Source organism: Coregonus lavaretus (genome assembly GCF_964263955.1).
Source record: "Coregonus lavaretus genome assembly, chromosome: 38".
NCBI classification, from domain to species: Eukaryota; Metazoa; Chordata; class Actinopteri; order Salmoniformes; family Salmonidae; genus Coregonus; species Coregonus lavaretus.
The window spans coordinates 23,363,390-23,388,158 of record NC_140025.1 but is presented as its reverse complement, the minus strand read 5'-3'; the positions used below and the strand labels follow the sequence as shown (position 1 = coordinate 23,388,158).

The 24,769-nt window shown below is 42.3% G+C and overlaps 2 protein-coding genes across 3 annotated transcripts in view; both read right to left on the bottom strand.

Moving 5' to 3' along the window:
* The window catches only part of tmem131l (transmembrane 131 like), an 84,165-nt gene extending 67,614 nt beyond the window's left edge, over positions 1–16,551 (bottom strand). For both annotated transcript variants that reach the window (XM_084155014.1, XM_084155015.1), the window contains exons 1-3: positions 16,288–16,551; positions 15,317–15,387; positions 2,942–2,982 (exon numbers count right to left, since the gene is read on the bottom strand). In XM_084155014.1, the coding sequence (XP_084011140.1) occupies positions 2,942–2,982; positions 15,317–15,387; positions 16,288–16,411 (236 nt within the window). In that variant the 5' untranslated portion in view covers positions 16,412–16,551. The remainder of the gene's footprint in view (positions 1–2,941; positions 2,983–15,316; positions 15,388–16,287) is intronic.
* A 1,632-nt stretch (positions 16,552–18,183) lies between these two features.
* mnd1 (meiotic nuclear divisions 1 homolog) overlaps positions 18,184–24,769 on the bottom strand; it is a 36,487-nt gene continuing 29,901 nt past the window's right edge. The window contains exons 7-8 of the mRNA XM_084155028.1: positions 21,448–21,492; positions 18,184–20,065 (exon numbers count right to left, since the gene is read on the bottom strand). Of these exons, the coding sequence (XP_084011154.1) occupies positions 19,959–20,065; positions 21,448–21,492 (152 nt within the window). The 3' untranslated portion in view covers positions 18,184–19,958. The remainder of the gene's footprint in view (positions 20,066–21,447; positions 21,493–24,769) is intronic.

The window sequence follows — 24,769 nt, the reverse complement described above, 5'->3', positions numbered from 1 at the left end:
TCTCTGTCCTGATAATGTTGAGGGAGTGCACGCACCTGAGCACGTATAAAATGTACTTGGCTTGCTGCGTGGAAAAGTAGGAAAGTGTTTTTTTAACATCCATTGCAAATTATAAGCTATATGAAAACTCCAACAATCTTCCCCTTGATAATCATCAATCCTCGGTGTGAAAGAGCAATGGAAGTTATAGACCTACTGCTGCATTGGCCTATTGGCTAGGGTGTATCAATGTGTCCACATATTATTTGAATTCAGATTTTTATGATTAACCATGTGACAATGATTTTGAGAAACTAAAACATTATTGAAATGAAACTGTTCCACGAAAATGTGCATATGAAAATCATAACTGGCACGCAGAACGGTAGGATAAATTGTAAGCTTCCCCAAACTTGAAACTCACGCGCCACTTATGAAGTATTTATAAAATAATTGCCTCCATGTTTCAATGGTCAGATTTTGGCTATAGGTTATTTTTAAGTAAGGCCTCATAATATGAAATAAAACATTCAGGTTTCAAACAATTAAGTATGTTTTGAAAATGCATTCTGCCTCCAGCTCACATTGTAAAGTGGTGGGTGACGCACTGATAGCCTGTTGCCTGCACTTGAATGGGAGGCGCATTTCAATTACCAGTTGAGAAAAATAGCAGCTCTTTTTTAATCGTGCACCAAAACTGTTAACAAGCGACAGCATTTAGAATGATTGTGCAATGAATGGGTTTATAAAAGCACGTTTTACTCCAGCAGCAACCAGCTGAGGAACTGCAGGAGAAATTCAGCTCAAAATAGGCTCTGTATGCTGTGCACGTGTGATAGTTGTGTTGGATAAATAAGATGCATGATGACTAGCGAAAATACAGGCCAATTTAATTATACTAAATTACGCAAATGTACCTATAAGCATGACGGTCAAATGTATTTACATCGACTGATAAGTCCATCAATGAATAAAAAGCATTATTTTGCAATGGGTTTTATTGATCAGCTTTTCATTATTATTTTTGGGGCAAAACCCGGCAATTGTTAGTTATCGGAAACGATGACACACACTAAAAGCGAGATCATTGGCCCACATCCCGCTCTCCCCCCATCTCCAGCCTGTTCTCCAGGTGGGAGAAGAGTGCTGCCAGGTACGATAACAGGCACAAGAGGCCCTGGTCCCCGGGTCTGGAGGGGATTCAACCAGCCCTGCCTGTCCCCGCTTTCCTATCACTTTTCTGGGCTCAGAGACACTTCCACACTGGGTCTGGAGGGACTGTGCCTGAGGTAATCAATCAACAGCTATTTGGAGCTAAAGTCAATGGTGCATCCTGCTAGCACATGGTTAGCTTGTATTAACTACTGATAGGGAGACTGTATGAAGTCATCAACAGGCATTTTGTTACCGATGCGCTGAGGAGCGCAGCACTGTTTAGTATCAAATTCAATTTAGTGTTGTTGAAAGTTAGCCCTGTCCAAGGACTCCACATATTCCCAGCATGTTTGTACTGGGGGACATTTTTTGCAGCCTAAGTTGTAGGCTAGGTTAGCTACGTGTTAGCTAGTAAATCAAAACGCCAACTTCCCATACAAAACATAAAATTCATTTTAGGGCTTTGTGAGCGAGCAAGCTGAGCCACTTACAGTGCCACAGTGACAAGTTGAGGACACACAGGAGACTCAGGGCTCTGTTTCTTGACTGTCAGGGGGCTTTTTAGAAGAAGCTGACACTAACCAGAAGTACGCAGCTAGCCAGCAGTGGCTGCCATGACAGTCCCTGCTACATCTTAGAACAGAAATAACTTTAGATGAAATTTGAGAGAAAAATAACGTCCCAGTTCTGTCTTCTCGACTTCTCTTGTAATGTCATTCTCTAGTCACTAGTGCTATGGCTAACCAGAAAACACAAAAGAATAGGCCTATATTCACAGTATGAATGTGCTTGAATGTGGAATGTTACTTTGGAGACTTGTCCATGTCCTCACTCCTTCAGTCATTGCCAAGCTAGTTCATTTTTTTATCTTAAAAACGCAGCACCAGAGTCAACACTTCAAACGAGCTATTGGCTTCTATGCTTTCACTCTTTCATGTAACAAGAAGACATTTAACTGCCTTCAAGATAAGGATACTTTACCCATTCTTTAGTGAAACAAAAAAGCCTGGTCAGATGGACCTCTACTGCATTTTCTTTAAAGGAGTTCTAAAATTAGTCTGGAATGCAGTACTGTGCTGCTCTTTCGCTCACCCCCCCTCCCCCACTCATAATGCAGTACTGTGCTGCTCTTTCGCTCACCCCCCCTCCCCCACTCATGTTCACGCCCCCACACTCATACCAATATAAACGCCACACCATATTGAAAAGGCCCCAATAAGGCCCTCTTAAAACCCCCTCTGAAACTCGAGTATCTAACACAACATATAGGCATAGAGTTCAGTACACAATGAATAAATGCACACAGCATAGATACAATGTATCTGAATACATACACACAATATAAATGCATCTGAATACATGCAGGCTACACATTACAGTGTATGTGAATGTGTGTGACAAGTCAAAATGATGCTTGACTTAACGACAAATCTTATTCCACTGCGCACACCACCCCCGCTTTTCTGTCTTCCGCCCACTTTGGTTCTCTCATCTGAAAGACGCACACCTGTCAAAGTCCGAGCTTCGATTAAACTGCATGCTGCTGCAGTGGTTTGTTTACATAGACCTAACTTACCTACACGTCGCCGTTTCTAAAATTTTATATTCTGTTATTCATTCTTGCCGTCAGTGGACCGTTCTCTCCACTCAGGGAACAAATCCTTTCTGATCATGGTGGGATATTATTTATCTGACATTTTTCTCACCTATGGTTGTTGTGTGTCGTGGTGTGAGTGAAACAAATGAGTAACATATAACAAGGCTGTTGGTTTCTCGTCGCCAAGGGAGTGCAGGGATAAGATCTTACCTCTCTTCCAGTGGAAGACTGTCTTTGCTGCGCTCTTCCACCTATGTAGACCAGAAAACAAAACTAAATTACAAAACAACAACTAAATCTCCATGAAGACATGGCAGGTTAAATAATGTATATTTGTCTTGTAATTACAGTTTAGCGTAATCGTTTCTATATTGAGTCATTGTATTATAGTGCAAATTAGTATTTGATGAGCATCATTAGTAGGATTTCAGCATTTGATAATTCATATAATTAATCAAGCGTTTTAGGCTTACATAAACCCAAATGTATCAACAGATTAGCTGCCGTCTAAGTTTAAAACATTTCTGTTTTGGATAAAAGGAATTCAGTATGAAGAAAAGATTAAACCTCAAAATGACTAGCATTCTAAATGCTCCTAAGGTCTATGGTGGCCCATTGTGACAACAATCATCAACCAATCAAATGTATTTATAAAGCCCTTTTTTCATCAGCAGATGTCACAAAGTGCTATACAGAAACCCAGCCTAAAACCCCAAACAGCAAGCAATGCAGATGTAGAAGCAGTGACTAGGAAAAACTCCATAGAAAGACAGAAACCTAGGGAAGAACCAGGCTCTGAGGGGTGGCCATTCCCCTTCTGGCTGTGCCGGGTGGAGATTATAACAGTACATGGCCATTAAGGCCAGATTTTTCTCCAAGATGTTCAAACGTTCATAGATGACCAGCAGGGTCAAATAATAATCACAGCGGTTGTAGAGGTTGCAACAGGTCAGTACATCAAGAGTAAATGTCACTTGGCTTTTCATAGCCGGGCATTTAGAGGTTGAAATAGCAGGTGCAGTAGATAGAGCGAGTTGAAAACAGCAGGTCTGGGACAAGGTAGCACGTCCGGTGAACAGGTCAGGGTTCCATAGAAGCAGGCAGAAGAGTTGAACACTGATGCTCAAAGCAGGTAGATGGGTACATTATGTACTTCTTATACAACGGGTGGGTCTAATCCTGAATACTGATAGGTAAAAACCACATTCCAGCCAGTGTCAATTCCAGAAGTTACCACAGGCTAAATCTATGACGTTAAAATGTCTATTTACTCTGTTCCATCTGACTGCGCAATCCGCTATCTCATCAGCCCAGCCAGGTTCTTTATTAACTTGATCTCCACTATAAAAAGCATCTAGACATTCTCACATTTCTTTCAGACTAACACTTAGTTTTCAACCGCAGAGATTTGTATAAACCTTGCTGTCTGTCACTCCGACTGTTACAGAATTGTTTTTAATTGGTTAATGTTGCATAGGCTTATGTATTTATTTACTTACTTTTTTATGTTTAAATGTATTATTATTCATAATTTTTTCCCCCAATTTCGTGATATCCAAATTGGTAGTTACAGTATTGTCCCATCGCTGCAACTCCCGTGCGGATTTGTGAGAGGCGAAGGTCGAGAGCCATGCGTCCTCCGAAACACGACTCCGCCAAGCCGCACTGCTTCTTGACACAAACCCTCCCCTAACCCGGACGACGCTGGGCCAATTGTACGCCGGCTCATGGGTCTCCCGGTCGCGGCCGGCTTCGACACAGCCCGGGATCAAACACGGATCTGTAGCGACGCCTCTAGCACTGATCAGTGCCTTAGACCGCTGCGCCACTCAGGAGGCCCTGGAATTATGTTTTTTTAAGACGTGTTCTGAGCAGTAGATTTCGGCTTGAATTTTGACTCAGAAAGTAATATTGACTCAGAAAAGGTGACCACTGCTTTACAGTTTCATTTTCACATCCTACTAGCAGGGGGCCTGTTTAATACATCCTAGTGCATGATAGAGTAGGAGTGAAGGGGTTTTGCACGCAATTTAAATGTCTAGGGTGCAAGCATTTTGGCTTGAAAATACATAGTTGACATTTGGGAGAGGCTCCAAAGCTGACTGGTTCAGGAGTAGCCTAAGTTAAGGGACTATACTTGTTTCAATGTCAAATGACACTCAGCAGATTTTTGCAGAAGGACTAGGTGTGCACAAGAGGTCATAGATGACTATTGTATGTCCTCCTGATGCAAATCTTGTGTGTGCAAGGGCATTATGTAGATTGACAGGCCCTGTCCAGACACTACCTGTAATCCCTATATCTCTAGACACTAAGTAGATCTAAAAGGATTGGAAAGGTATATGCAATATATACAAGGAGTATACCAAACATTAGGAACACCTTCCTAATGTTGAGTTGCACATCCCCCCCCCCCCCCTCTTTTGCCCTCAGAACCTTTTTCCCTCAATTCGTCAGGGCATGTTGAAAGCGTTCCACAGGGATGCTGGCCCATATTGACTCCAATGCTTCCCACAGTTGTGTCAAGTTGGCTGGATGTCCTTTGGGTGGTGGACCATTCTTGATACACACGGGAAACTGTTGAGGGTGAAAAACCCAGCATAAAATTTTTTTAAATAACAGCACTAGGCTACATTAGTGCGTAGGGGTTCATCTAGGGGCAGTTTCTTGATAGGGCCTTTGTTCACTGCAACGTGAATCTTCATGCATGTCTAGGGGTCACTAATTGAAAGCCTTGACCAGGCAATCAACCAAGACACACAACTGTGATTAAGTGCCAATCTACACTGAACAAAAATATAAACGCAGTGGTCTAAGGCACTGCATCGCAGTGCTAGCTGTGCCACTAGAGATCTTGGTTCGAATCCAGGCTCTGTCGCAGCCGGCCGCGACCGGGAGACTCATGGGCGGCGCACAATTGGCCCAGCGTCGTCCAGGGTAGGGGAGGGAATGGCCGGCAGGGATGTAGCTCAGTTGGTAGAGCATGGCATTTGCAACGCCAGGGTTGTGGGTTCAATTCCCACGGGGGGCCAGTATAAAAAATATATATGTATTCACTAACTGTAAGTCGCTCTGGATAAGAGCTTCTGCTAAATGACGTAAATGTAAATGTGTCTGAGAGTCTTTAGAGGCCTTTTGGCAAACACCAAGCGGCATGTCGGCGGTAGAGCATGGCGTTTGCAACGCCAGGGTTGTGGGGTTCGATTCCCACAGGGGGCCAGTATAAACAAATAAAATAATGTATGCACTCACTAACTGTAAGTCGCTCTGGATAAGAGCGTCTGCTAAATGACTGAAACGTAAATGTAAAGTGTTGGTCCCATATTTCATGAGCTGAAATAAATGATCCCAGAAATGTACAACACAAAATGTGTTTACATCCCTGTTAGTGAGCATTTCTTCTTTGACAAGATAATCCAGCTACCTGACAGGTGAGGCATATCAAGAAGCTGATTAAACAGCATGATCATTACACAGGTGTAACTTGTGCAGGGGACAATCAAAGGCCACTCTAAAATGTGCCGTTTTTTCACACAAAGGCACAGATGTCTCAAGTTTTGAGGGAGTGCGCAATTGGCATGCTGACTGCAGGAATGTCCACCAGAGCTGTTGCCAGATAATTGAATCTTAATTTCTCTACCATAAGCTGCCTCCGTCGTTTTAGAGAATTTGGCAGTACGTCCAACTGGCCTCACAACCGCAAACCATGTGTATGGCGTTGTGTGGGCGAGCGGTTTGCTGATGTCAACGTGGTGGCGGTGGGGTTATGGTATGGGCAGGCATAAGCTATGGACAACGAACACAATTGCATTTTATCTATGGCAATTTGAATGCACAGAGATACTGTGACAAGATCCTGAGGCCCATTGTGATGCTTTTTTTTTTTTTTTTGAAGGTATCTGTGACCAACAGATGCATATCTGTATTCCCAGTCATGTGAAATCCATTGATTAGGGCCTAATGAATTTATTTCAATTGACTGATTCCCTTATATGAACTGTAACTCTGTAAAATCTTTGAAATTGTTGCATGTTGCGTTTATATTTTTGTTCAGTATAGTTGAAGGGTAGGGTGCTTTAGTGTAGGTTAATCTACCTAGCCTATATGATGTTGCATGCATATAGGCCTAGTCACTCATGGATCAAACGCAATTTAAACATTTAACAAAGCATGGAAATTGTGATATATTGTTGTTTCTTAGGCTGCGCATTCACACAAGCAGCCCAATTCTGAGCTTTTTTCCACTAATTGGTCTTTTGACCAATCACATCAGATCTTTTCACGTTAGATCTTTTTCAGAGCTGATTTGATTGGTCAAAAATATCAGAATTGGGCTGCCTATCTAAAATGCAGCCAAAGAGACAGACCTAGTCGACTCATCTTGAACTGAGATGTTCCGATAAAAGCTACGATTAAAAAAAAAATCGGATTAGGCTAGGCATATCTATCGTAAAACCAGTTTGGACATCAGAGCATTTAGGAATAAAAGCTAACAGGGAAACAAAACAGGTGTATTTCCTTCCCATTAAGACAAGATCTTACAACAAATTAATGGGTTGTTCCACGAAAAGTACATTTTGCATCCGTTTGACATTTTAAGTAGAAATTGTGCACCAATATTGAATTTAAAAGCCTGTTATATTAAATGAAGTGCCCTTTAATATAGACCACATGGAGAATTCAATAAATCAGACTTGCAATCCGTGCACCCCCTGCAATCTGCATACACATACTAACACGCGCAATTCAAGTACATATTAATTTTGTATTGTAGATATGTGGTAGTAGAATAGTGGCCTGAGGGCACACAATGTAGTCCCGTGTAGCTCAGTTGGTAGAGCATGGCGTTTACAACGCCAGGGTTGTGGGTTCGATTCCCACGGGGAACCAGTATGAAAATGTATGTAGTCACTAACTGTAAGTCGCTCTGGATAAGAGCGTCTGCTAAATGACTAAAATGTAAATGCGCTGTGAAAAGTGCTATAAAATGTAATGTAATATGTATAATTGTACTGGTGGGTCTAGTCCTGAACGCTGATTGCTTAAAACCACGTTCCAGCCTGTGTCTAGTCCACAAGTTACCACCGGCTAAATCTATGACGTTAAAATGCCTATTTACTCTGTTCCATCTGACTGCGCAATCCACTGTCTCACCAGCCCAGACAGCCAATTTATTAACTTGATCTCCACTATAAAAAGCATCTAGACATTCTCACATTTCTTTAAGACTAACATTTAGTTTTCAACAGCGGAGATTTGTATAAACCTTGCTGTCTGTCGCTCCGACATTTGCAACATTGTTTCAATAATGAAATTCAATATCCAGCTGTCCCATAGTAATGAATGTGTCGGGACGAGACGGACAAGCAGGTAGCCGATATTTGGAGGATATATTGGCACGGTTTGCCCACCTTCGTCTTTGTCTCGGGCCTAACAACACCCGTGCCAGTATATATCCTCAAAACACCGGCTTCTCTGGCATTATCACTTAATTGTATATAACTGCCTTAATGTTGCTGGAACCCAGGAAGAGTAGCTGCCAAGTCAGCATAAAATAAATAATGGCGATCCTTAATAAATGCAAATACCCTCTGTAACTTCTAAGAAGATTTTAACCCGCTTAACCCCAACATTTCTCCAAGTTTTTACCATCATTGTAAAGCCGTAGTTATTTTGTTGCTTTGACAAAGTCATTTCTGAAGATTACTTATTTAATGTGACTAGTGATTAATTTACATTTGTCCCTCATTTTAAGGTCAACCCCTGAAATGAACTCTCGTTTTAATATGGTGAAACTATTCCTTTTAAAATATATTTTTTCAAAAAGAAACATTGAACATCTAATAGTCTAATCAAAGTGTAAAATGCAGGTGAGCTGGTTCTACTCTTTTTGGCCATTTTCCGGTGTTTTGTGGTGGAAAACTGAGCGTGTCGAGCATAACACATCAACCCTGATACCCATACAGTGAGGGGGAAAAAGTATTTGATCCCCTGCTGATTTTGCACGTTTGCCCACTGACAAAGACATGATCAGTCTATAATTTTAGTGGTAGGTTTATTTGAACAGTGAGAGACAGAATAACAACAAAATAATCCAGAAAAACGCATGTCAAAAATTTTATAAATTGATTTGCATTTTAATGAGGAAAATAAGTATTTGACCCCTCTGCAAAACATGACTTAGTACTTGGTGGCAAAACCCTTGTTGGCAATCACAGAAGTCAGACGTTTCTTGTAGTTGGCCACCAGGTTTGCACACATCTCAGGAGGGATTTTGTCCCACTCCTCTTTGCAGATCTTCTCCAAGTCATTAAGGTTTCGAGGCTGACGTTTGGCTACTCAAACCTTCAGCTCCCTCCACAGATTTTCTATGGGATTAAGGTCTGGAGACTGGCTAGGCCACTCCAGGACCTTAATGTGCTTCTTCTTGAGCCACTCCTTTGTTACCTTGGCCGTGTGTTTTGGATCATTGACATGCTGGAATACCCATCCACGACCCATTTTCAATGCCCTGGCTGAGGGAAGGAGGTTCTCACCCAAGATTTGACTGTACATGGCCCCCTCCATCGTCCCTTTGATGCGGTGAAGTTGTCCTGTCCCCTTAGCAGAAAAACACCCCCAAAGCATAATGTTTCCACCTCCATGTTTGACGGTGGGGATGGTGTTCTTGGGGTCAATGGCAGCATTCCTCCTCCTCCAAACACGGCGACTTGAGTTGATTCCAAAGAGCTCGATTTTGGTCTCATCTGACCACAACACTTTCATCCAGTTCTCCTCTGAATCATTCAGATGTTCATTGGCAAACTTCAGACGGGCCTGTATACAGTGGGGAGAACAAGTATTTGATACACTGCCGATTTTGCAGGTTTTCCTACTTACAAAGCATGTAGAGGTCTGTAATTTTTTTTTAAATCCAGAAAATCACATTGTATGATTTTTAAGTAATTAATTTGCATTTTATTGCATGACATAAGTATTTGATACATCAGAAAAGCAGAACTTAATATTTGGTACAGAAACCTTTGTTTGCAATTACAGAGATCATACGGTTTCTGTAGGTCTTGACCAGGTTTGCACAAACTGCAGCAGGGATTTTGGTCCACTCCTCCATACAGACCTTATCCAGATCCTTCATGTTTCGGGGCTGTCGCTGGGCAATACGGACTTTCAGCTCCCTCCAAATATGTTCTATTGGGTTCAGGTCTGGAGACTGGCTAGGCCACTCCAGGACCTTGAGATGCTTCTTACGGAGCCACTCCTTAGTTGCCCTGGCTGTGTGTTTCGGATCGTTGTCATGCTGGAAGACCCAGCCATGGCCCATTTTCAATGCTCTTCCTGAGGGAAGGAGGTTGTTGGCCAAGATCTTGCGATACATGGCCCCATCCATCCTCCCCTCAATACGGTGCAGTCGTCCTGTCCCCTTTGCAGAAAAGCATCCCCAAAGAATGATGTTTCCACCTCCATGCTTCACAGTTGGGATGGTGTTCTTGGGGTTGTACTCATCCTTCTTCTTCCTCCAAACACGGCGAGTGGAGTTTAGACCAAAAAGCTCTATTTTTGTCTCATCAGACCACATTACCTTCTCCCATTCCTCCTCTGGATCATCCAGATGGTCATCGGCAAACTTCAGATGGGCCTGGACATGCGCTGGCTTGAGCAGGGGGACCTTGCGTGCGCTGCAGGATTTTAATCCATGACGGCGTAGTGTGTTACTAATGGTTTTCTTTGAGACTGTGGTCCCAGCTCTCTTCAGGTCAATGACCAGGTCCTGCCGTGTAGTTCTGGGCTGATCCCTCACCTTCCTCATGATCATTGATGCCCCACGAGGTGAGATCTTGCATGGAGCCCCAGACTGAGGGTGATTGACCGTCATCTTGAACTTCTTCCATTTTCTAATAATTGCGCCAACAGTTGTTGCCTTCTCACCAAGCTGCTAGCCTATTGTCCTGTAGCCCATCCCAGCCTTGTGCAGGTCTACAATTTTATCCCTGATGTCCTTACACAGCTCTCTGGTCTTGGCCATTGTGGAGAGGTTGGAGTCTGTTTGATTGAGTGTGTGGACAGGTGTCTTTTATACAGGTAACGAGTTCAAACAGATGCAGTTAATACAGGTAATGAGTGGAGAACAGGAGGGCTTCTTAAAGAAAAACTAACAGGTCTGTGAGAGCCGGAATTCTTACTGGTTGGTAGGTGATCAAATACTTATGTCATGCAATAAAATGCAAATTAATTACTTTAAAATCATACAATGTGATTTTCTGGATTTTTGTTTTAGATTCCGTCTCTCACAGTTGAAGTGTACCTATGATAAAAAAAATTACAGACCTCTACATGCTTTGTAAGTAGGAAAACCTGCAAAAATCGGCAGTGTATCAAATACTTGTTCTCCCCACTGTATGTGCTTTCTTGAGCAGGGGGACCTTGCGGGCGCTGCAGGATTTCAGTCCTTCACCGCGTAGTGTGTTACCAATTGTTTTCTTGGTGACTATGGTCCCAGCTACCTTGAGATCATTGACAAGATCCTCCCGTGTAGTTCTGGGATGATTCCACATCGTTCTCATGATCATTGTAACTCCACGAGGTGAGATCTTGCATGGAGCCCCAGGCCGAGGGAGATTGACAGTTATTTTGTGTTTCTTCCATTTGCAAATAATCGCACCAACTGTTGTCACCTTCTCACCAAGCTGCTTGGCGATGGTCTTGTAGCCCATTCCAGCCTTGTGTAGGTCTACAATCTTGTCCCTGACATTCTTGGAGAGCTCTTTGGTCTTGGCCATGGTGGAGAGTTTGGAATCTGATTGATTGATTGCTTCTGTGAACAGGTGTCTTTTATACAGGTAACAAACTGAGATTAGGAGCACTCCCTTTAAGAGTGTGCTCCTAATCTCAGCTCGTTACCTGTATAAAAGACACCTGGGAGTCAGAAATCTTTCTGATTGAGAGGGGGTCAAATACTAATTTCCCTCATTAAAATGCAAATCAATTTATAACATTTTTGGCATGCGTTTTTCTGGATTTTGTTGTTGTTATTCTGTCTCTCACTGTTCAAATAAACCTACCATTAAAATTATAGACTGATCATTTCTTTGTCAGTGGGCAAACTTACAAAATCAGCAGGGGATCAAAATACTTTTTTCCCCTCACTGTAGATAGAGGCTAGAATTGTTTTAACTATTTAAATTGTTTGTGAAGCTTGCATTCAATTGCCACTCCCTGTTGCACACAACACACTTCCATTCCCCCTGTCACCAGGGGATTTATGGCTGATTTAAGATGAAATCGCCAAGCCTGTTACAGTCAACCATGTTACTTTATTTGGCACGTAATAGGCACTTACTATAGTCATTTATTTAACCTCTTGAGATGGGAAAACGTTTTATATTAAGTTTAACATGTGCTCTTTATGACAGAATGCTAAAATGATGTGAAATCAAGTTTCTGGACCAAGTTACACTCCTCAAAAGGCACCAATTTTTGTATTTACTATTAACATTGTAATTGTTGCCACCAAGACCACCAGTTACGGTTTACAGAGGGAGTGGTTTGTTGTGGCGTGGCGTGGCTAAAACATGCCATGATATTTTTACACCGAATCACTTCAGTGAGCTGCTAACATCTTCAACACCCTTAATAACAACCTTAATCCAGGACTGTGTTCATTAGGCACCAAACGGAAGAAAACATACTGAAACAGGGATGGACTACCTCGATAAGAAACGTTTTGCTAAAGTGTGAACCTACTGAACACAGCCAAGTGCAGGCAGATTACGTAACAAATCACTGCAAACATTTCACATAAACCGTAGCGCTGGGACACAGCTAGTCCATTCACAGCACAGCCCTGCCTACCTGAGCCTGACAAATACTGAGAAACGTAAACAATTTCAGCATTCTGTCAGTCACTTTAACTTGCTATCAACAGGTTCCTATAATTTGCAACCCTGACAGGATTACCTTGGTTCCCCTTTGTGCTGAGCAGAAGTACGCCTAACTAAGTTGTGATGCACAGTACACACCCTTTCTTTGGTGGGAATACGAACCAAAACAAAACAACTGGACCATCTTAGGTGATATAACTCAGGGTAAGGTTCTGAAATGTACACAATTTCTATGTGAAAATGGAACTAGGAAAATTCTACTTCGCCCCCATCAAATAGACTACAATTGAAAGCAAAATGTTCTGTGTCGACTCTCAAAAGGTGTACACAACCTAAATGACCAGGTGTTTGAAAACTTTTCAAATATATTTTATCCTAGGTTCAATTAAAAGAAGCCTCTGTTGTCTGCAGGTAACATGACAGTCCGCTGTGACTTCACTGACAATCAGTAAAACAAAAACTGTAGTGTGTTCCTGGATTACATAACAGCTACAGCATACAGTGCAGACTTGGCCAAAATGCAAAGCACACTAAAGCACTGAAAATGCATTACTTGAAATTCGGGAAGTTTGTGAGGTGTCATCATGAAAAAAAATATTGCATCATAGTACCAGTAATGCACCCAACTTCACTGATTTGAATAGCTAGGCTATTTTCTCAGTAATATATACAGTACCAGTCAAAAGTTTGGACACACCTACTCATTCCAGGGTTTTTCTTTATTTTTTACTATTTTCTACATTGTAGAATAGTGAAGACATCAAAACTATGAAATAAAACATATGGAATCAAGTAATAACCAAAAAATGTATTAAACAAAACAAAATAAATGTTATATTTGAGATTCTTCAGATAGCCACCCTTTGCCTTGACAGCTTTGCACACTCTTGGCATTCTCTCAACCAGCTTCATGAGGTAGTCACCTGGAATGCATTTCAATTAACAGGTGTGCCTTGTTCAAAGTTAATTTGTGGAATTTCTTTCCTTCTTAATGCGTTTGAGCCAATCAGTTTTGTTGTTACAAGGTCAGGGGTGGTATACAGAAGATAGCACTATTTGGTAAAAGACCAAGTCCATATTATGGCAAGAACAACTCAAATAAGCAAAGAGAAACAGTCCATCCTTACTTTAAGACATGAAGGTTAGTCAATCCAGAACATTAAGAACTTTGAAAGTTTCAAGTGCAGTCGCAAAAACCATAAAGCACTTTGATGAAACTGCCTCTCATGAGGACCGCCACAAGAAAGAAAGACCCAGAGTTACCTCTTCTGCAGAGGATAAGTTCATTAGAGTTAACTGCACCTCAGATTGCAGCCCAAATAAATGCTTCACAGAGTTCAAGTAACAGACATCTCAACATCAACTGTTCAGAGGAGACTGTGTGAAGCAGGCCTTCATGGTCGATTTGATGCAAAGAAACCACTACTAAAGGACACCAATAATAAGAAGAGACTTGCTTTGGCCAAGAAACACGAGCAATGGACATTAGACCGGTGGAAATCTGTCCTTTGGTCTGATTAGATTTTTAGGTTCCAACCGCAGTGTCTTTGTGAGACGCAGAGTAGGTGAACGGATGATCTCTGCATGTGTGGTTCCCACCGTGAAGCATGGAGGAAGTGGTGTTATAGTGCTTTGCTGGTGACACGGTCTGTGTTCATTAAGGCACACATAACCAGCATGGCTACCACAGCGATACACCATCCCATCTGGTTTGCGCTTAATGGGACTGTCATTTGTTTGACCCAAAACACACCTCTAGGCTGTGTAAGGGCTATTTGACCAAGAAGGAGAATGATGGAGTACTGCATCAGATGACCTGGCTTCCACAATCATCCAACCACAACCCAATTGAGATGGTTTGGGATGAGTTGGACCGCAGAGTGAAGGAAAAGCAGCCAACAAGTGCTCAGCATATGTGGGAACTCCTTCAAGACTGTTGGAAAAGCATTCCTCATGAAGCTGGTTGAGAGAAGGCCAAAAGTGTGCAAAGCTGTCATCAAGGCAAAGGATGGCTACTTTGAAGAATCTAAAATATATTTTGATTTGTTTAACACTTTTTTGGTTACTACATGATTCCATGTGTTATTCTACAATGTAGAAAATAGCAAAAATAAAGGAAAACCATTGAATGAGTAGTTGTCCAAACTGTATGTATGTATGTATGTATGTATGTATGTATGTATGTATGTATGTATGTATGTATGTATGTATGCATGTGTGTGTGTATATATATATATAATGCAATGTTAGATATGTATGAGATGGAGATATTATTTCAGATAGGGCTTTGCTATGCTGTTCATGGACACTATTGCACACTTCAGACAAGGAACAGGCTAGGCCACATGTCACCCTCTAGCAGGTGGCCTTGGCAAGTTCTTCCCGCCTCCATTTGGACTCCTCGCTTCAACCATAAATCCTCATGTTTCGAACAGGAACACGTTTAGCTGACTTCGCAAAATAGAACAATAATGAATAGTTCGACGAATTAGACAATACACAAAAGTGATACAATGTAGCAGTAGTTAGCTAATCTCTTTGATGTCATTGCGCTCCAAGGCACGTGCAAACGAGAGCCAAAAATCGTACACAATGGGGTGATATGGGGTGGTGGGCTTTGTGTGAAGAAATATAAATGGCTGGCTGTCTTTATGTAAATTGTAAATTAAGTTCTATACCAGCTCAATAAATTGTGTATTGCATTTACCTTAGTTGGGACTACTGGGTCAGCATCCTCAGCTTGCCAGACCTCGACCACGCTGGACATTTGACTCAGGGCTTGGTGGGAGGAAGAGAGGGGCAAGAGGTGTAAACATGAAAGCTTGAGAGGAACACTCACTGTCAAACACAGATAGCTGTCATAGAAATATTGTCTAGATAAAATGCTTTACCCAATTTTTATAACCGTGGAGTGTGGATTGCGCAAACGGTTGTTTGTCAACGTTCAGCATAAACGTGTGCAAACGCTTGACTGACAAAGGCGTGTGTTCAACTGGCCGTGATCTCACTCGCCGAGGGCGAGAGTGGGATATGCAAAAAATCTATTTTCCAATTCACACATGCGTATTAATATACACTTGTACATGTTAAATAGGCCAATAAGCACCCACCAAATTATTATTATTAACCGGCTAGCTTGCCTTTAGGTTAGCGATGGCTTTGGTAGCTTGTAAACACATAGCTTTAACGTTTATAAAAGCCGAGCTATACATTAACGTAACCAATAAATAAATTGAAACATTTAAAACAGCCAGTCCAAAGTCAAAACAATGTCATTTAGCTAGATAACTACTGTTACAATTAAACGAAGTTTTCTTGTAGCTAAATTAGCTAGCTACTGTAACGCGACACTTAACTGAAATAACGTTATGGCTTGTATGAACCAACACAGGAAACTGTCCACTGATCAAAAAATACTTAATAAAATAGTCTTAACATTTATAAGTGAATAACGTTAGCTGCCTACATGGTCTGCATACATCAACATATTCGATACTATCGGGCAAATTATGCCGAATTTTAATCCATAATACGATGGTTGCAGTAGCATTCCCGTTTTCGCATAGCGACTTGTCTTCACTGTCAACTCAGTAACGTTAGCTGTAACGTTACTGGCAGTTCTCGCCGACATTTTCGCAACGGGTGTTGAATTATTGAAGCAAATGTACTTCTCCAGACCTTGTAATTGAGCCCCTCCATGCTGTACGCAGGGCAAAAGTAGTGGTAGAATTCCGAGTAGAATATTAATCCACGTTTTTCTGTGACAGTGGCTGCCTTGTTGGAACTCCCGTACACCCGCCATGCTGCCCTGTTCAGCTAGTAGCCTGCCTTGTGCTACGCTTGGCTTTCTCTTTCTCTCGCAAACCCTCCCACCCTGTTCTGTTCCTCAATTCTCGCCCTCTTTCTCGCTGTGTATGTGGAGAGTATGCGCCGACTACGGCCAAGCGGTTGCATTCGTCTGCCTGCGTGTGTGTTGGTTGACTCTGGCACAATGAGGCGGACTTGAACGTGACGAACTAAACCCACCAAATTATTAAACTCATGGGAATATCGCGTGCACAATTCAATACGCAAGTAAAATCGGACAGAGAACAAAGTTTATGCGAAACATTCTATTTCGTTTTTTTCCGCGCGGGCAAACAACTACCATGCGGCCAAATCTAGGTTGTGATGATGTGCTTGTAGACCCATTGTTTTTAAATTGTCTATACTACCCCCCTACTACTGAGGTTGAAAAACATTGTGCCTATCAAAGGATCATGAACAAAGTCAATAGCATCATCAATCCAAAGGTTAAGAGAGATTCCATCATGTGGTTTCCATATAGAATAATCAAACTGCAATATTCATAGAGCTAGAAGTCCCTCCAACATCCACACCAATGAAGTCCCTGCAAACTCAAATTATGCCATAAGAACCCTTTCACATAAAGCACATTTCTTGCATTTCATCTAATACTAGCTTTATACTTGAATAGAGTTATAAAGGACATTGGCTGTGAGATAACTGCTATAGTAATACCAATTACAGTATTCAAGTTCAACATTGAAACAGGCCATGTGCTATAGGCCAGTGTTGGGTTAGAAAAAATGGTTGGTAGACAATTAGTGGCATACATAAAAGTCAATAGCCTATATGTAAATTAAGTACACTTTGGAAACTACAGCTCTAGGGTGTGAACTTTAATTTTTTTGTGTGCAGACTTGGAGTTGGTACATTCGGGTCAATCTCATGAATGAGAATGGACATACTAAGCAGGTTCACACACAAATACTCTTCTGTGGTGGGTGTGTCATTGTTCAAACGTTCAGGCCAAGAATGTTTAGACTAGGTATGTTATGCTTGAAATAATATCTGCACACTGTAGTCGGTAGAGGGTTCAGGTAAAGTATACTGAACAAAAATAAATGCAACATGCAACAATTTCAATGATTTTACTGAGTTACAATTTATAAGAAAATCAGTCAATTTAAATAAATTCATTAGGCCCTAATCTATGGATTTCACATGACTGGGAGGGCATAGGCCCACCCACTTGGGAGCCAGGTCCACCAACTGAGGAGCCAGGCTCAGTCAATCAGGATGAGTTTTTCCACACAAAAGGGCTTTTTTACAGACAGAAATACTTTTTACAGACAGAAATACTGCAGGTGATGAAGCCAGATGTGAAGGTCCTGGGCTGCCGTGGTTACACGTGGTCTACGGTTGTGAGGCCAGTTGGACACACTGCCAAATTCTCTAAAACAACGTTGGAGGCAGCTTAGGGTAGAGAAATTAACATTCAATTCTCTGGCAACAGACATTCCTGCAGTCAGCATGGCAATGGCACACTCCCTCAAAACTTGAGACATCTGTGGCATTGTGTTGTGTGACAAAGCTGCACCTTTTTAGAGTGGCCTTTTATTGTCCCCAGCACAAGGTGCACCTGTGTAATGATTATGCTGTTTAATCAGCTTCTTGATATGCCACACCTGTCAATTGGATGGATTATCTTGGCAAAGGAGAGGTGCTCACTAACGGGGATGTAAACAAATTTGTGCACAACATTTGAGAAATAAGCTTTTTGTGCATATAGAACATTTCTGGCATCTTTTATTTCAGCTCATGAAACTAACACTTTACATGTTGAGTTAATATTTTTGTTCAGTATAGTATTAGTATAGTAGTAAGCATGTCATACAGGGCAGCAGTAGCATGGCTGGTAGAAGTGTTGTCCCAGTAACCGAAAGGTTGCTGGATCGAATCTCAGAGCCTGTCGTTCTGCCCCTGAGCAAGGCAGTTAAACCCCAACAACAACTGATCCCCCGGGCGCTGATTATGTGGATTTCGATAAAGCCACCCCTTGCACCTCTCTGATTCAGAGGGGTTTGGTTAAATGCGCAAGACAGATTTCAGATTAATGCATTCAGTTTTACAACTGACTAGATATCCCACTTTCCCTATATACAATAATGCTGAATCTGCTATAATGGAAGAATGGAATTATGAACATTTTTAAATACATGAACAACATACATAAGGATAAAGCAGTAAATGGGTGCAGTGACAATACATGTACAGTTTGAACAAAGTGAAGAGATGGGTAGGATCTGTGTGGATACTTCTCATACCCCTAGTAGTATAATGGCATCTGGAGAGTCAACTCCATGAGCACAGAAATTCTACCCATTGTTTGTGCAGTTTGACAAAAACAGTCAAATACTTCAAGACAGCAAAAACACAAAAACAATTCTGGACCGATCACGACAACAATACCCCTTCTGCTCTTACCACGTTGGAATAAATCACGGCGTACGGCAGAAAAATGCTGCCCTTTGTGTTTGAGAGGTTTTCGCCACATTCCAGTTCTGACAGAAAATTAAAGGTGATGCGCTCACCCTGTTGCTTGGAAATTCAAGGCATATGAAATCAGTTAAGGTACACGTAGGCCTGTGGAAAATACAACAGTTAAGATAAAACATAACAAAGACTTTAATGCAATGTTACCAATCATTCACCTCTCCATTCAAACGGATCATCCATCATGTTTTCAACAACAAAATCTGAACACCTCAGTCTCGACTCTACAGAACCACAAGACCATAAAGCTACAGGGAGCTATAATTTATGGCTCTTCTAAATTTTGTGAATTCTAAACATATCCCCACTGAAAAGCCTCCTTGACGATATTTCAGTGGCGCTTCTATTTGTGCTTCGGTGCTCCTTGCATCGCTCTCCACGCCACTGCATTGTCAATCACCAAGCACCTTTTGTCGACAACGACCCTCTCCCTCTCTCTCCTTTGATTTAAACATGAGATAAGGCAGGTTCAGTCAGTCCTGGTGCCACAGTGGCAGATGCGTCTTTTGTCAAAGTAAATTGAGATAGGGTACGTGGGGGGAGCAAAAACAACATGAGTGGCTGGTTTCATTTCCATCTGTTTAAATCACGTAAGATCAGATTTTTAACATTGCATGGGTGTTTGATGTGTGTGTGTGTGGGGGGGGGGGGGGTCGAAGTGCAGTACACAGCTAATTTCCAACAACGACTCTGGGCTCTCGATTTTCATGCAAACAGGTGTCCCAAAAGTCAGCCCCCCCCCCCACATGGAACAGCCAAAAGGTTAGCACAGCGCCTTCTCAGGTTCCACATAAGCAGCATTTGCACCTGCGAGGGCCTTGAGCGAGCGCCAAAATGGCTGCTGCTCCGAGTCAACTACAAAAAGCATAAGGCTGTTTTTTGGGGGTGTTTGCCTGAGTGGATTTAGTGTCCTTCCAACATAAAGTAACATGTTTGACTTGCATTGCGCTGTGTGCAATGGCTGTCACTCAATTAACAAAAACAACTCATAGAAATTACAGATAGTGCATTCAGTCCATGTAATCAAAGTCTTCGGGTATCCCGAAGGCTTTATCGATGCGTCCGTCGTCAAAACCAAACTTCCTCTTGGCCCACGACTTGATGGCAAAGACGTTATCTGCAGACAAAAATACAATGATTAGAAAACTACTTTATTAACAACTCATGTTTCTCACTGATCTCATTCATTCGAAACAGTGAAATGAATTAATTTGACTCACAAATACAGTCAAATTAGAACAATGGGATCACCGCATATTGTTGTGTTCTCACTCCGATGCGTCGCATTATCATTCATCAAACAGATTAACAAATATAACTTACATTTAAAGAATTCTGACGTGACTTCAATGTTGCCTAATAGAGATTTGTTGTGAGTAAAAGTTGATACTTTATGAGAAGGTTAGCAGAGCACTTTCACTCCCTGGGGCCCGCGGGATCAACGGATAGGTCTAATTGCACCTTTAAGTGACTTGTCAGGCTTAACAATAAACCCAGGCCGGATAACATTCACTCTCTAACGTTATGTAATGACACTGTATTTACAGAGTGGGTGTGGTGTGAACCCTGGTGTGTGTGTGTGTGTGTGTGCGCGCGCATGCAAAGCTGTGTGTGATCGTGAGAGGGAAAGCCTGTGTGTGTGTTCACCCAGTGAGAAAGGGCCATAGATTAAGGTGAGTTATCCACTGCAACACGATAGCTGGTATGTAAACACTAACCCTGCTCCTCACTAAACACCACCTAGTAGCACCTAACTCCCTGTAGTCCCTCCCCACGACCATAATCACCCTGAGATCACTGGTCGCCCCAGGTTACCGCCGGGGTCACGTAGCTCAGTTGGTAGAGCATGGTGCTTGCCACGCCAGGGTTGTGGGTTCGTTTCCCACGGGGGGCCAGTATGAAAAAGGTATGCACTCACTAACTGTAAGTCTAAGGCACTGCATCTCAGTGCTTGAGGAGTCACTACAGACCCCCTGGTTCGATTCCAGGCTGTATCACAACCGGCCATGATTGGGAGTCCCATAGGGCGGCGCACAATTGGCCCAGCGTCGTCCGGGTTTGGCCGGTGTAGGCAGTCATTGTAAATAAGAATGTGTTCTTAACTGACTTGCCTAGTTAAATAAAGGTAAAATAAATAAAAAATAAAATAAAGTCGCTCTGGATAAGAGCGTCTGCTAAATGACTAAAAATGTAAAAAATGTAGTGCACAGGGAGCCTGTGCAGTGTATGCGGGGAGTTGACACAGGCCACAATGGGGAGTGCTTAGGGCTGCAGTTAGTAGGTACTGTGTGTTTTCAGAACCTTCAGGTGTTTTCTGTGATGGCAAACAAGAGCTTTGTCATCACAGAATGGGATTCCTAGAGAAATACCCCTTTGAAACGGTTTTGTGCCTCTTCCTACACGACTCAAAAAAAGGTCATGGGAAGAAAACTTGTGTTTGTCTGGATTTCTTGTGTGTGTGTGTGTGTGTGTGTGAGGTTTGTCTTTCAGTTGACTCACCTGTCCATCTGGACACTGCCTCTTTAGCTGTGACATTGGACTTTCCTGCAAGACACAAACCCACCATCAACACACAGGTACTGTACTTATGCAACTGTCTGCAATGTTAGACAAAGACCAAAAACTGATCAGATATTGAGGGTAGGTATCCATGACCCAGAGCCTACTCCTGGACTTAACAAACCCTTTCGAGATAAATTTGCCATTGAGCATGCATTTTAGTCCAGGAGTAATCTGGGTCCAGGAAACCAGCCTCTCATTCGAAAGAGTCGATGCAATTAATTGAATATTCTTACATATCACTTGACTACAGGAAACAAAGGTACGTTTACACACTACTACGCAAACACTACAGTGCCAGTTTTAATTGAATTGGAGTTGAGCCCTTCGGGGGAGTGCGTTTCTTTTTCAATGCTCTGACCAGAGAAATCCCTCCCGCAGTCCGACTCCCCAGCCCTGACGCCGCTGTCCAAGCCAATCCATCACCTCAAGCGCACACAAACCACTTTCAATTCCAAAGTGAGAGTTACACTGTGTGCCCCATCCATTACAGCCCTTTGTGAATAGCCATGGCTCGGGGGAGTTGACAGGTCAATCTGCTAAATCAGTGTAACACGCTACCTAGCCTAGCGCCGAGGAGAGAGTGCAGCGCTGGGGCTCCAATTTCTTGGCAGAGGGGCACGGGAGCGCCAGCCAAGGGGGGAGCTGGGCCACATTAGCTTGGCCAAAGCCACATTGTTCGCTGGAAGCCAAGTAACACCTCCATCTCCAGGGAAAAGATGCCCTCGAAGGAGCTGTTCCTGGATCAGATTTTCGACACCAGTGATGATATGCTGAGTGGTTACTAGATGAGAAAGGAAATCTTGCTTCGGATCAGCGAGTAGAGGCAGGGGGTAACTTTGATTTGTACCTATTGCTGTAGCAACGAATGCAACAGTCATTTGAAATAAATAAAATCTAATTTCATATCTGTGGCCTTTTTTTGTTTGTCACGCAAGTCACAGGCCTTTGTCCCCAAAGAACAAGAACTCAATACGGCTCCATCAGGAAAAGGACAGAGCTCTACAGTTTCGCTCTCTTAAACTACATTAACTTATTGTCCAAACCCATGAGACCAAAGAATACATACAGTAACTATGTCCAAGTCAACGTACTTACACAGGTTTAATCACAAAGGCAATTTGGGAAATGGTAAAATGAGTAACAATGAGTGAGTCCTCTCATGTAAGAGAAAGGATACAAAAACAAAACAAAAACTGGTTATGGGGAACAAACTTGACATGTCAGAGGCCGCACTTTGAATTGCAAATACCATTTCCCCGCTTTTGCTTGCTCAACAGGATTTCACTGGCAACTCAAATTTACAAGAAAAAGTTGTACGTGCAAATAAATAAAAGTAAGCATAAAATGCTCAAGTGTTTAAGTAAGCATAAATGTTTAACGTAAGTAAGCATAAGTCAAGGTTTATGTCCACACAAATTACTAACAGATTTGATGCTGGTCTAGGAAAAAACAACAACATTTGACTTAAGCAATAGTATTGAAGCTGAAAGACAAGGGCCAACTTTATCTGAACTCTATTCTTTACAAAGCACCACACTATCATAGCACTTAGACCATAGAAACCAAACAAAGCACTTGTCAGTCTTAACTCTAAACCCTGAATTTATAACAAAGATTACAGTATATCCATAGCGCCTGTGTGTGTAAATGTTGTCCCTGGCAATAATGGCAAGCGTTGCGGTGCTTTACAAGGGAGTTGTTTACCGATCCTTGATTTCTCTGATGCTGCTAAAAGGATGGCAAGTTAAGACAAGCAGCGGTGTAGATCAATTAAAAACTGCTGAAGCTAGTCGAGCTTTAAGAACTGAAATTCAGGTTAAAAATGGACATGAGCATGTTGACTGATACAGGCTTTTAAAAGTAATCTGCTCTGAGTTTCACCTACACTGAACAAAAATATAAAACGCAAAAATTTCAAAGATTTTAATGAGTTGCAGTTCATATAAGGGAATCAGTCAATTGAAATAAATAAATTAGGCCCTAACCTATGGATTTCACATGCCTGGGAATACAGATAGTAAAAAAAAAAAAAAGTAGGGGCGTGGATCAGAAAACCAGTCAGTATCTGGTGTGACCACCATTTGCCTCATGCAGCGCAACATCTCTTCGCATAGAGTTCATCAGGCATTGATTGTGGCCTATGGAAAGTTGTCCCACTCCTCTTCAATGGCTGTGCGAAGTTGCTGGATATTGTCGGGAATTGGAACACGCTGTCGTACACGTCGATCCAGAGCATCCCAAACATTCTCAATGGGTGACATGTCTGGGGAGTATGCAGGCCATGGAAGTACTGGGACATTTTCAGCTTCCAGGAATTGTGTACAGATCCTTGCAACATGGGGCATTATCATGCTGAAACATGAGGTGATGGCAGTGGATTATTGGCACATCAATAGGCCTCAGGATCTCTGTCTGCCATCTACCCGGTACAGTTGAAACGCTGAAGAGCACACTTCTCCAGCGTGCATTTGCCAACTGAAGTCGATTACGACGCCGAACTGCAGTCAGGTCAAGAACCTGGTGAGGACGACGAGCATGCAGATGAGCTTCCCGAGACGATTTCTGACACGTTATGCAGATATTCTTTGGTTGTGCAAACCCACAGTTTAATCAGCTGTACGGGTGGCTGGTCTCAGACGATCCCCCAGGTGAAGCTGCCGCATGTGGAGGTACTGGGCTGGCGTGGTTACACGTGGTATGCGAATTTGAGGCCGGTTGGACGTACTGCCAAATTCTCTAAAACGACGTTGGAGGCAGCTTATGGTAGAGAAATGAACATAAAATTATCTGGCAACAGCTCTGGTGGACATTCCTGCAGTCAGCATGACAATTGCACACTCCCTCAAAACTTGAGACATCTGTGGCATTGTGTTGTGTGACAAAGCTGCACATTTTAGAGTGGCCTTTTATTGTCCCCAGCACAAGGGGCACCTGTGTAATAATCATGCTGTTTAATCAGCTTCTTGATATGCCACACCTGTCAGGTGGATGGAATATCTTGGCAAAGGAGAAATGCTCACTAACAGGGATGTAAATATATGTGCACAAAATGAGATAAGGTTTTTGTGTGTATGGAAAATGTCTCAGCTCATGAAACATGGGACCAACACTTTACATGTTGCGTTTATATTTTTGTTCATTATAATAAAAGTAAATGTTGCCTTTGACAGCAAAGATAACAGTTTATTTTTTAAACCCTATTGGGTCAATTGAAGAACCACATGCTGGATAGATGTTAGAAGTCTCACTCAGGCAGTTA